The sequence below is a fragment of the Adiantum capillus-veneris genome, chromosome 28 (assembly GCF_014529385.1).
Source record: "Adiantum capillus-veneris isolate H3 chromosome 28, ASM1452938v2, whole genome shotgun sequence".
NCBI lineage: Eukaryota > Viridiplantae > Streptophyta > Polypodiopsida > Polypodiales > Pteridaceae > Adiantum > Adiantum capillus-veneris.
In genome coordinates this window covers 116,471,157-116,483,330 of record NC_140958.1, presented here as the reverse complement: position 1 = coordinate 116,483,330, position 12,174 = coordinate 116,471,157, and the positions used below count along the sequence as shown (strand labels likewise).

Sequence of the window (12,174 nt, the reverse complement as noted above, 5' to 3'; positions counted from 1 at the left end):
GTGATCAAGAAGAGTTGCATCATATAAGTTTTATTGGAATTCATATAATACTATAGAAGACCCAAATGATCGTTACAAAAAGGGTAAAAGAAGATATGAAAATGTCAAAACTACACAAAAAATGAAAAAATGTGGCATAAATAAGGCAAAAGAATGATACAAACATGAGAAAAATGACATAAAAATGGTATAAAGTTGATAAAAATCCAAGACTAAACATAAAAGAATGGCACCCAAATGGCAAAAGAATGACAAAAGAAGGAAAAAAAAAAGGCGAAAAAGGAAAAAAAAAATGATAGTCTTTTGGGTTGGTATGAATGAATAAACGGTGATGGTAGACACGACGTCACAAAAAGAATGGCACAATATAGACTAAAAGAATGACACAAAAATGACAAAAGAATGGCAAAAATAATGACACAAATGACGAAAAATGGCACAAAAAATGATAAAAGAATGACACAAAAAAGGCACCAAGAATGACACAAAAAATTAGCAAAAGAAAAGAGTGGGGTGACTCTGGAGAGGAGTAGCTAGTGGTGTGTAGCTAGGACCGGTATATAGCTGCGCAAAACTTGACATAGATTGCGATGTCGTGGCTGGTGTGGGGGAGGGCAAAGAAGGGGAAGGTAAGGAGCCTCGTGGAACATAAGGCGGTGCCGAGGCATCGGCGGCGGCATCCCCACAGCAATCGCCGTCGCCACCACTAGAGCGTCGATGCCTAGACGAGTGTGAAGATCGTCTCATCGGTGCCTAGACGAGTGTGAAGATCGTCTCGTCGACACCAAAGCTTAAGAGCATGCTGAATGCTCCGAAACAGAGGGAGACACTGAAGGAGTGGAACGACATGATGGTGCTCCAAAGTGATGACCACCTTGTACCACCTCCTATGCTGGGGTGACAAAGAAGAAAGAAACTCATCATCATCCATACCTGCATTAAAGACACGAACATTTAATCTAAATATCGAATGGAGAAGAAAACATGGACAAATTATAATCTATACTATAGATAATAGGGAGAGGGATTCCTGTGGAGAGAGAGAGAGAGAGAGAGAGAGAGAGAGAGAGGACTTATAAAGGGGGAGGGATTCCTGTGTAGAGAGATTCCTATAAAGTTCTTGTGAATTTGTCTCCCGTGTATGTCACAGTGCAAGTGTGTTCATGTGATATAAACATTGAAAGATTCCTATAACTACATGAAGATTCCTATAACATATGTAGTTGCCAAAAGTAGGATTATAGTTGGAGCATGAGAGTAGGTAGAGGGGAAGCTAGTTGGAGAGAGAGAGAGAGAGAGAGAGAGAGAGAGAGAGAGAGAGAGAGAGAGACGTGAGTGTTTCCACCTCCTTGCACTTGTTTCTTTGCACCTCCTCCTAATCAAGGATTCATCTATTCCTTGGCCACCTTTGCGGTTGGGTAAACCCTCATCCGTACCTCACCCTAGCCTCCTCGAGCCCCAACCTGCTTGCTTAACTTCCCTACATCCCTACCCGCCCTCCTCTCTATGCTTCTAGCCTCGAGCCACACAAAATCCATCCAAACCTCCAGTCTCACCTTTGCAATCGTGCATGTGTGTGTGTGTGTGTGTGTGTGTGTGTGTGTGTGTGTGTGTGTGTGTGAGAGAGAGAGAGAGAGAGAGAGAGAGAGAGAGAAGCATCCATTGTAGTAGTATCATCAATTAATAAATTTCTTAGCACATGGAGTGTGAAGCTCAGCACAATAGTTCTATAATTTCAAAACATGGACTGCAAAGCTTAGCACAATTGTAATGGTGGTTGGTCAACGAGAGGAGAGAGGACTTCAAGCTACAAGGTAGTTGAGTGCAATGATGGGTTGCCAATGATATGTTTGTAACAGGTAACATGGCAAGGATGCAAAGTTTGAGTGTCATGGGCAAAGCCAACCGGCCATTGTTACACACACACACACACACACACACACACACACACAGGTGGTAAAATTTTTGAAGTGATAAAACTCAGATTGTGCCGCAAAACGACTGAAGATAACTTTTTTTTTTCGTGAAGCGGCCAAAAAAGAGTGAGACAGACTGGTCGGAAGGCCGGTCTATAATGCTAGTCTATTCTTAGATGTTTCAATCTTGAGTAGCGTGGGTTCTTGAGGGAAAGAAGAGAATATTTGATCACATTTATTGTTATCCATTTCCTAGGAAACATGGAGTCCAGTATGTTTCTCGATTGGTTTTTTGGCCTTAATATAGAGAATCTTACAAAGATTCCCTGGCTATTAACTAGGAAAGTGAAGACGCGAGGGAAAGTGGGGTGGTATGCCCAAGGAAAGTGGGATGGCCTATCCAAGGAAAGCGGAGACTCTCTCTCTCTCTCTCTCTCTCTCTCTCTCTCGCTTGAGCAGTTCACGTCCACCGTAACCCTAACATCGTCTCCCTCAGCCCCCCTTGGGCGAAGGGCTGCCCTGGGGGAGGCATTAAGCTTGAGCCTAGCCCCCCTCAACAGCCCAAGCTCTGTGGCGAAGCCTGCCCCAACCCCAGCCCCGCACAGTTAAGTGGTTCCAGCCCCTACAACAACGGCCTCAGCCCGTGCGATGGCCTCAGCATTGGCCTCGGCCCCTGGCTTGCGACGCCTGCCAGTAGATCTCCTACCTACGAAGTACAGCAGCCTGCGACGCCCTGCCTACGAAGTACAGTAGCCTGCGACGCCCGCCAGGAGACCCCCTGTCCTGCAGGTTACGACACAGTAAAAGAACAATAGCTTTTTCAAAGGTTTGTCGAAGCTTTTAGCATTCATAAAAGCTTTAAGGCGTTTTCGGCACTTGCTTTCGGCCTCAGCCCTGCGAAGTACAACAGGTTGTGGTGCCGGCACTTGTTTTCGGCCTCAGCCCTGCGAAGTACAACAGGTTGTGGTGCCCTTCAGAAGATACTCGGCCGAGGACAGGAGTTCAAAACTTCTTCAAAGGGTGAAGCCTCGAGCTTTCTCAAAGGCTTTTCCCTCCGGAATTTGCGAGTCAGTGGTCGGTTCCCTTCGATCTCCTCAAGCACAGGGATGGCTACTCCAAAGACCCCCGCCAAAGCAAGACCGAGCTTTGCAACAGTACTGGCAGCCCCTAGCAAACTTGATCGCATCACGCAGTTGCAAGCAACTCTTGATCGAGTCTTGGAGGAAAACTTTGAACTCAAATCTCGCCTGAGCAAATTAGAAGAACAATTCAACTCTATGGCTGACCTCACCACCGACAAGGTAAAGGAGGTAGAGGCAAAGGTTAACCAGGTTCACTCAACAACCATCGCCCAAGTAAGGACGTGTGTAACAAAGGAAATCTCCGAACAAAAATCTCAAGAAGATAATGCCCTCAAGGTACGCATCGGTGGGCTCCCCTTGCAGTGGTGCACTGTTGAGGACACCCTTGAAGAGGCAATCATCAAACTCAACAATATTATTGAGCCAGTCAACATCAAGTCAGAGAATGTCGCTTGGATCAATGACACACATCGTCATGTACGTCCCGAGCATTGTGTCCTTACCTTCAAGAACAAAGAGGAGCGGGTAAAGTTTCTACGTCAATCCCGCCTTCTCAAAGAAACCAAGCTTTGGATTGCAGAAGAACTAACCATGAATCAACTCAAGAGTAAAGCGAGCGAGCTTAAGAAGGTGCATGAAGCGCGTAAGCAAGGCAAATGGGCAGTCTATCGAGGAGGCAAAGCGATCATCCAAGAATTCCGAAATCCCAAACCAGCTCTCTCCACAACCGACCCTTAGGTTTTTGTTTGTTTTCTCCTTTTTTCCTACCCTACTCTCCTGATGGACCCTCAGTCCTTAACTGATATGTATCAGCCCACACTGAGAATGAATCGTTGTAATGTCTGTGTTTTTGGTCCCATAGGTCATATATGACCTCCGTGGACGTTAATCCAATCTATCTATCTATCTATCTATCTCTCTCTCTCTCTCTCTCGCTCTCGTGTCTATAGGAAAGGGTAGACGAATCTAGGAGCTCTCTCTCTGTCTGTTGTCTGTAGAGAGTTGTGTGTGTGTAGACGCGTGTGTAGCAATTTTTCTGCTGTGTGACGCGGCGTCCCACGTTTGGAGACCAACTTGAGAGGCGGAGGAGCTGACTCTAGCTAAGCCCAAGAGAGGGAGGCCCCAAGGTGAGCAATCTCTCCATCTCTGTGTGTGCCGAGGTTCAAGTGATGCACATGCGACATGAGCAAGGGCTGAGCAACCACACTTTCATCTTGATGAGGGCTTGGATGAAGGAGGCGGAGCAGTAGACTTTGACCTGAGAGCAGAGCATGGAACACGTTGCAGCACAAAATATTGTTGGCGGAAGAGGTCCAAAGCTCTGCCGTCTCTAGGTATTTAGGGTAAGGCGAGAGAAAACAAGGTGCCTCGACAAGTTGCACAAGTCATGTCCACCAAGGACAACTGTGCTTTGGGTGGGACAAGCTAGTTGAACTAGCGTTTTCTGCCTAAATGCGCTACTCTAAGGCGAGCCACTATCTAAGCTCCCAACATATGCCTTGCCATCAATGTTGTTGCTGGTGGTTTTTCCGACAACGTTGCCCTCTGCTGGCGTTGGCCAGTGAGACAGCCCACACAATCTACAAAGGAAGCGACGTTAATCATGTCTCTAGCAGGCTGAGAGGAGAGGTAGAAGAGGAGAGGCGCATGAGAGAGAGAGAGAGAGAGAGAGAGAGAGAGAGAGAGAGAGAGAGAGAGAGAGAGAGAGAGAGCTGCGATCTGCTAAGAGACCTTCTTCCCACAACTCTGATTTGTCCGACAGAGGCAAAGGGTTCAGCGATAGAGCAATGACAGAGGAGGTGTTGCATGGGGTGCATGGGGGGTGGTGGGATATTTGGGATCAATGGGGGAGGGGGAATCTAGCGGGAGTCCCCCAAATTGCCCCACTTGTCCATGTGGCATAAAATACCAATAAGTAGCTGTGCCAAACAAGTTTACAACTGAATGTGGCTCTTCTACCATGTACATATGACTGGGATTCAAAATACCCAAAGCCCCTAATTGTATCAAAAGATAAATTTTATCCCGTGTGTGCCAACGATGCAATATTTAATATTTTTAATTTGATAAACAACGGAGATTTTAATTTGATTAGAAAATGAGCTTTTTGGGCTGCATAAGGCCCTTAGTAAAGCATCCCAATCTTGGTTCTTTTTTTGAACCGTTGGATCTAATATATGTGATTGTGACACATGGCTCCTTTATTACTTTACAATCATAATCTATGGCACATGTCCTATGTCATGCATTAAGAGAGAAGTGCTAGCTGCTCAACCTTTGTTTATTTGTTTCTGTGTCTTTCTCTCTCAATAGACTCTAGTCTTTCTCTCTCTCTCTCTCAATTCCTGAATCCTCTCGTTGCCTTTTCTTTCTTACAATTAATAAATTGCCTTTGCAGGCCATAGTGAGTTTTCACCTTGTTAATTTGATTAGCAAGGGGGCACGTTTCTTTTTTGTGGCTATTAGGGCGTTTGTCCTCTTTTTTGTCTTTTGTTGAGATATTTCTCTCTCTCTACCTCTTGCCCTATCATCATATGTTTGCGGGAAGATCATAAGTGTTTCCAATAGCTAGCACGAGCTCCTTGATGACCGCCATGTTGTAGAAGTTGTGTGTGCGGAGGCAAGTAATAGAGAGGTGACCTACACGGACCAGAGCTTCGTTCAATGCTCGGTGTGGGATGTATATATGCCTGATGCGATTAAGCTATGGTCATGTGGGTTGAGTGGCCTGGACTCAGGACTCATGAGTCCAGAGGACTTAGGAGGCATGAAGTTGTGCGCCCTATTATTATGTAGCAGTTGGCTTTCTTATCCGGGCACCTTCATCCCCTCCTCCCCCTCCTTCCCCCTCCTCCTCCTAGCCAGCTAGTAGTAGGGACTTTGGCTTGAAAGGGTTTTGAACGGGCCACAGAAGACCCAAGCGAGGAGAGGGAGGGAGAGCAATTTGAGAAGGCTAGCTACAAGCAGGAGGAGACGCTTGTTGTTGGGGGGTGTAGAAGCAATGTAAAGATTAGGGAGAAGGAGGCGCCATGACTGCCTATGCAGACTTGCGCGCAGACAGACGAACACACACAGAGAGACTTGTGCGACATTTGCCCCCCTCAAGGAAGAGAAAATCATGACAGGTTCAGCATGAGTGAGATTGGTGAGGTAGGTTGGAAATAGGGATTCAGAAAGAAGGTGAGAGTTAGAGTGAGAATGGAGTGACATCACATAACTTGCATGCGAGGTTGAGAGTTGGATTTGGGCTTCATCTTTCAAAGGTACATTAGGAGCTTTTTGAGGCCTTGAGCTGCATTTCCGGCGTCTTCTCCTTCTTGTTTGGGATGGCCATTGTCCACTTTCTTGACAAAAAAACTCACCATGTTGAAATAATGTCGAAGTAAGAGGTTCCTGAGGTAGAGGGAGCTATATTTAGAATTTTTGGGAAGGCGCGTAAACCCCCCATGGGCGACGGAACTTCCATTGCTAGGTGCGAAGGGAAGGGATAACTCGGCTATTATTGCTACACGTACGCCAGCTTGTGGGCAACGAGAATTGGCGGAGAAAGCTAAAGGGCCCATCAGGCTACCACGAAACGTCGCTCTGATACCATGTAGAGATTAGGGAGAAGAAGGCGCCATGACTGCCTATGCAGACCTACACGCACGCGCGTGCGCGCGCGCACAGAGAGAGAGAGAGAGAGAGAGAGAGAGAGAGAGCCGCGTAACTGTGTTGTGTTGATCAATTAATAATTGCAAGTACTGGGTGAGGCGGGCAGGTATCAGCAGTACTACTGCTGGTGCAAGTGTATTACAGGCACGGACTGAACAGGGCACAACCAAGCAAGGGGTGGCCAAATGGACAACACAAGTTCACAAGAAACTTTAACTTGTTTTCTATATATGAAAACCATGTTTATGCAGGGAATCCTTTGGTCGTTTGCTAGATAGGAGGAGAAGTTTTCCATATGTATAACTAGGAAAAGCCATATATCTAGAGAAAGCACGTTACCAACTAGGGAATTGAATAGTGCAACTAGGAAAATTGAGTTATCTACATAGAGAAAGCTTATTGTTGACTAGGAAATTGAATATGCCACTGAGTTCCTTGTATAGAGAAATCATATGTTAGCTAGGAAATGAAGTGAATATATTCCTTAGATAGGAAATAGGAGAAATTATCGAAATACCCTTCTAATTTGTGGAAATTCTCAAAATACCCCTCAAATTTCATAAAATACTCTTTGTGTCTATTTCGGTTGGATTATTCAAGATTTTCTAATCTTTATTCCGTTATGACAATTGAGATCTGTTTTTGAGTGCTTAGCATGTAATTTGTCACAAATTACCTTGCAAAGAAGTCAATTATGTCCAAAAAATAGCAAAGCAATTCATTTCCGAAACCTACATAACCAACTCGAGTTATAATTTTAGCATCTTGTATTGAAAGACAGTCAGCCTTCTTATGAAAAACAAGAAAAAAAAATCTTTGGAGAAATTTAATCTCACAACCACGGGCATTTTGGGAATTTTGAAAAATTAGAAGGGCATTTTAAGAATTTATGACAAAATATTGGGGGTATTTTGGGAATTTTCACCAATTAGAGGGGTGTTTTGGTATTCCTACTCCTGAGTGAGCTTGGTGAAGGATAGGAATATATTCTTTGTCGCCTACGCACAAAAAGAGTTGGCCATCAATGTCCTTTTTATACAGGTGATCCCCGAATAATGTATAGTCCTTAGCATCAGCCTGCAATTGTTTTTGTATGTGTAAGAGAATGTCCTTTCCAGACACGATACATGCTACAATATTTTTAGCCCATCCCCTAATAGGAGTAACCTTGTAAAGAGTGGCATGTGAATACAGTGGGTGAAGTTGACATGATTTGCATACTTTTATAACAAAAGTAGCGACATGAAAGTTCATTGTTGGCCACCAGTACCCACTGCATAATATTTGAGTTATGGTTCCTTGCCTCAATCTATGCTGGCCTGTGAAACTCACATGCGTGTCCTGAAGTATCCTAGGATATTCTTCTAAATTTAGCACTAAGAACAAGATTCCATCATCCATTAAATGATATAGCCGTCCAGAGATTAGTTGAAAGCGATTCCATGCTTCCAAGAAATTTGGCTTGAGCCTGGACATTCTTATGCCTTGTGTTAAAGATGTAGTGGATAAGAATTCAGCAATCATTCGGCTCCATTTGGGTACCGACTCTATGTGAAATAGATTTGCATCTGGTAGATCATCATCTACCCCTGTAGGCTCCTCATCATTTCTGATTCTACTCATGTGGTCTGCATGTTTGTGCGTTAAACCCTTCTTGACTGCCATTGTGAAATCAAAATCTACAAGAATGACAATCCATCTAACAATTCATCCTGTGCTGCAAGGTTTATTTACCAAGTAAAGGAGAGCTTGGTGGTCGACGAAAAAGACAAAATGGTTTGCCAGTAAGTAATGTCGAAACTTCTTGACCGCATACACCATAATCAATCCTTCACGCGTGGTGTAGTTCTTTTCAACTGTGTTCAACAGCCTGCTGGCATATGACATCGGGACGTCCATATTGTGCTCCCCTGGTTGAGCCAATATGCACCCGATCGCAAAATTTGAAGCATCAATGTGAACATGGAATAGGGTGTTCCAGTTTGGAGCTTTTAGAATAGGTCCACTAACTAAAGCCTTCTTTAGTTTCTCCAATTGAAAACAACTAGTAGTGCATGTAAAGGTCGTGCAATTGCTGCGTACATGTAAATAAAATGCCGATAATAGCCACAATGGCGCATAAAGATTTGCACACCCTTATAATTTGTTGGTCATGGAAGATGAACAATGACCTCAATTTTTTCCAAATCCGTCGAAATGCCATTTTCGGATACTATATGTCCTAGAATCTTGGCCTGGCGGACCATAAATTTATATTTCTCAGGATTTAAATTGATTTGATAGATCCTACATTGTTCAGAGATCTTGTGTTAAGACATCAAGCGCAGGTCGTGGTCCACCTAGCTGATTCCCGACCGACATTCATCACTGGCGATCCTTGCCAGTGATACTACAGATGTACTTCACCGAGCGACAAGTCTACCCACCGAGAATGATGGCACACCTATCGCCAACTCACGAGTAAGTTTTGATTTTCTGTAGGTTTCAAACTTTTTGTGTGCAGACATCAGGTTTTGGCATACGGACAGTGTACGCACTGCACAGGAGAATTGCAGGTGCTACTTGGTATATGTATGTAAATTGTGGTGACAGCATGTACCACAACAGACAATTGAGTGCTTGTGCAGATTTTTGACTATTTGTAGAAATGGACAACAATGATGCACTTGGCAAGATTGTTGGTGACAAGTTGGATAAGAACAACTTCCATGCTTGGAAGTTTAGGATGACCAACTTCCTGATGGGTAAAGGCTATTGGGAGTACATAGACGGTGACCAATTGTACCTGAGTGAAATGCCACTGCTGCGCAGACAAAGGCATTCAGAGATTGGAATCAAGGAGCAAGGAAGGTGATGTATTGGCTATCTGTGAGCATACATGATAGCATGATTAGGCATATCCAAGATGCCATTTCACCCAAAGTGGCTTGGGATAGGTTAGTATCGTTTGATACTAAGAACACAAAGGCAAGGAAGATTCAATTAAAGAATGAGCTGAATACAATCAAGGACAACTTGTCAGTTAATGCTTACACCTTGAAGATCAAAGCAATATGCGAATCTCTAGGCTCAGTTCGTGTGACAGTTGAGGATAATGATAAAGTTGAGGTATGTTTGCGTGGCTTGACACCTGCATTCAAATAGTTCAAGACCTCTATTCAGACTAGGGAAAATATTCCTAGCTTTTCAGATTGGATTCCCATGCTGATTGTTGAACAAAAGAACCTTGGTAAAGACGCATCTTCTTCACAAGGCTGAAACAGTTCTGAGTAGGCCTTCTACTCAAACAAAGGTAGAGGTAGAGGACGTGGTGCAGGTCAAGGACGAGGTCGACGCCGTGGCAACCAAAATCAAGACCAACAACAATAGCAGATGAATGATGCATAGGGATCAAACACTCATGGACGTGGACAGTCCAGAGGCAGTGTCACAAAATATTGATGTGCTCAGGCATTTTTTGGGTGGAAATGAAGTTACTAATCCATGCTAAAAATCTTGCTCACTAGCCCCGAGTACATAGATGTACATAATGCTTTGAGTTTTTTGGAGTGCTCTTGTAAAATTTATGTACAAAGGCTTGGTTTTGGTCAAGCTGTTAGTTGAGTTTTGGGTTGGTCGAGCTTTCAAAAAATAGTTTTTAATGAGAATTCCTAGCCGTGCTTGATATATTGCAAATCACACTCCGACATCATGAGTTACACGCACTCGAAGTGGATGGTTTTTCACTTAAAAAGTGGCGGCGGATGCACGGGGAAAGACGGCAGGTGGGCCGACTTGACGGTTTTTTTTAGCAATGGTATGTTTAGAAATTTCTGGAGTTAGCCGGGGTAATAAGCTCCAAGCCATGCTTTACGGCGCTACATTTGGTGGTCGGGGGCACCCGCTACGCCTCCGAGAAAATGGCTCAGGTTGGGGGCAAAACTGAAATTTCAGATTTGGACATGGGGAAGTTGGGGAAGGTGGGAGGATGGTGCCAAGTGGAAATGGAATAACCCCACATGGGGGGGAGCAAATGACAAATGGAGGGTATAAGGGGGGGGAGTGGGTACCCCCTATGAGTGTATCAAAGGAGTTAATCGAGCTTCTTGGCCTTGCTTGAGAGGGCTCGTGGACTTTGGGGAGAGGAGGGGGCGCCCAATATGTGTTCCCACTACCTGGACAAGCGCCTGGCCCATTTTTTGGTCCCCGAAGACTGTCCCCCCCCCACTTGCCTTGGTCAAAAAGTGGCCGACAACCCATTTTTTACCCAAAAAAGGCTCAAAATGGACCAATAAAAAGGTGCCTAAAGGGGGAAATGAAGTCGGCTAAGAGGGGAGAGAAAATCCCGTGGGATAAGAGCCAAAAAAATCCCCCTTCAATAGCTGCATTTCTCTGCACACCTGGAGACACTTTCCAGAGACCTCTTTTTTGGAGCTTTTTGAAAACCCCCGAACTTCAAATGTTTGTAATTTGCTCATTCCTTATCGGAATCAAGCATATGGATGCTCTACGGACATCTATGTGAGCCAATCTACACACTCATGTTCTTTAATTCTCCTAATTCCAAGTCTGGTTTATGCTAGAGCTGTTCTTCTCCAAGCTTTACACGTGTTTAACACAGGTGAATTTGACGGTGCAGCTGTTGTTCTTTCCAACGGTGTGATCGGTGCAAGGCTATAGGGGCATTCATTTTCATTGTCGTTTGGACTCGACATCGTTTTGGTGCCCCCATGGAGGAGAAATCCTCATGTGCTCCAATTTTCACAAACTTTGTCCACTATACAGGCAGAGAATGTAAAGAGGATGTGGGGGCCTAGAAAATAATATGTGGAGCAAAGTGGCCTTCATATGTGACAACCTAGAAAGGTTCGATTGCAATACCCAGAGTTTGTGACCGTAGATGTTGCCCGCATTTTCCCACCTGTACCACCCATCCAGCACGACAATGCCATTTGAGGAAGCTATGTCACTCTCACTCGCTCAAAATGGAGGATGGTACTTTCAATATAATAAAGAGCTTCATAAGCTCATCCGGGTTTTCTTTTGAAACTTAGGATGGCTACGACAACCCTCATCAGAGCTTCTATACAACAACCCTCATCAAAGTTATTCCTTATCAAGGAAGTAGTCTTGCTTGGTGGGCCTTACTATATAACATCTATAGAATGCTCATGTAGCACACGCCAATTGCGATCAAATCTAGCTCATTGAACTTAGGGTCTATAAGCCACTACTGAAGGACATTTGGTAACCGCATTTGTCTTCATTTCAACTTTTGTAATGTCAGTTTGATTGTACAACTTATTCAAGGCAAGGTTGTTATAGTGTTGGACGTCTGATTTGTGAGTACAGATTAATTATCGCAGCAGAGTTGTTGATGTAGCCATGTACATGAGCTTAATCTATAATACATACACCCAAGGTATAGTTGATTTCATCTACGACTAGTTTTCTTTCATGAATAATGGTCAACAATTGAAGCCATCCAGGGTCCATTGCATGTCTTGCAATGCATGACATCTTGTACAAAGGTGCATGTAGCC

General features: G+C 44.3%; 1 protein-coding gene and 1 pseudogene across 1 annotated transcript; one reads left to right on the top strand and one right to left on the bottom strand.

Moving 5' to 3' along the window:
- Nucleotides 1-2,584: 2,584 nt before the first annotated feature.
- LOC147421152 (uncharacterized) lies at nucleotides 2,585-3,779 on the top strand (annotated as a pseudogene).
- A 2,206-nt stretch (nucleotides 3,780-5,985) lies between these two features.
- LOC147421151 (uncharacterized) lies at nucleotides 5,986-10,520 on the bottom strand. The gene has a single exon (XM_086505058.1). It carries the CDS (start codon nucleotides 8,315-8,317, stop codon nucleotides 7,574-7,576), a length of 744 nt encoding a protein of 247 aa, XP_086361184.1. The 5' UTR covers nucleotides 8,318-10,520; the 3' UTR covers nucleotides 5,986-7,573.
- Nucleotides 10,521-12,174: the final 1,654 nt, after the last annotated feature.

Excerpts from the sequence above, each read along its gene's own strand:
- LOC147421151 (XM_086505058.1), bottom strand. The coding sequence starts at position 8,317 with ATGGCAGTCAAGAAGGGTTTAACGCACAAACATGCAGACCACATGAGT.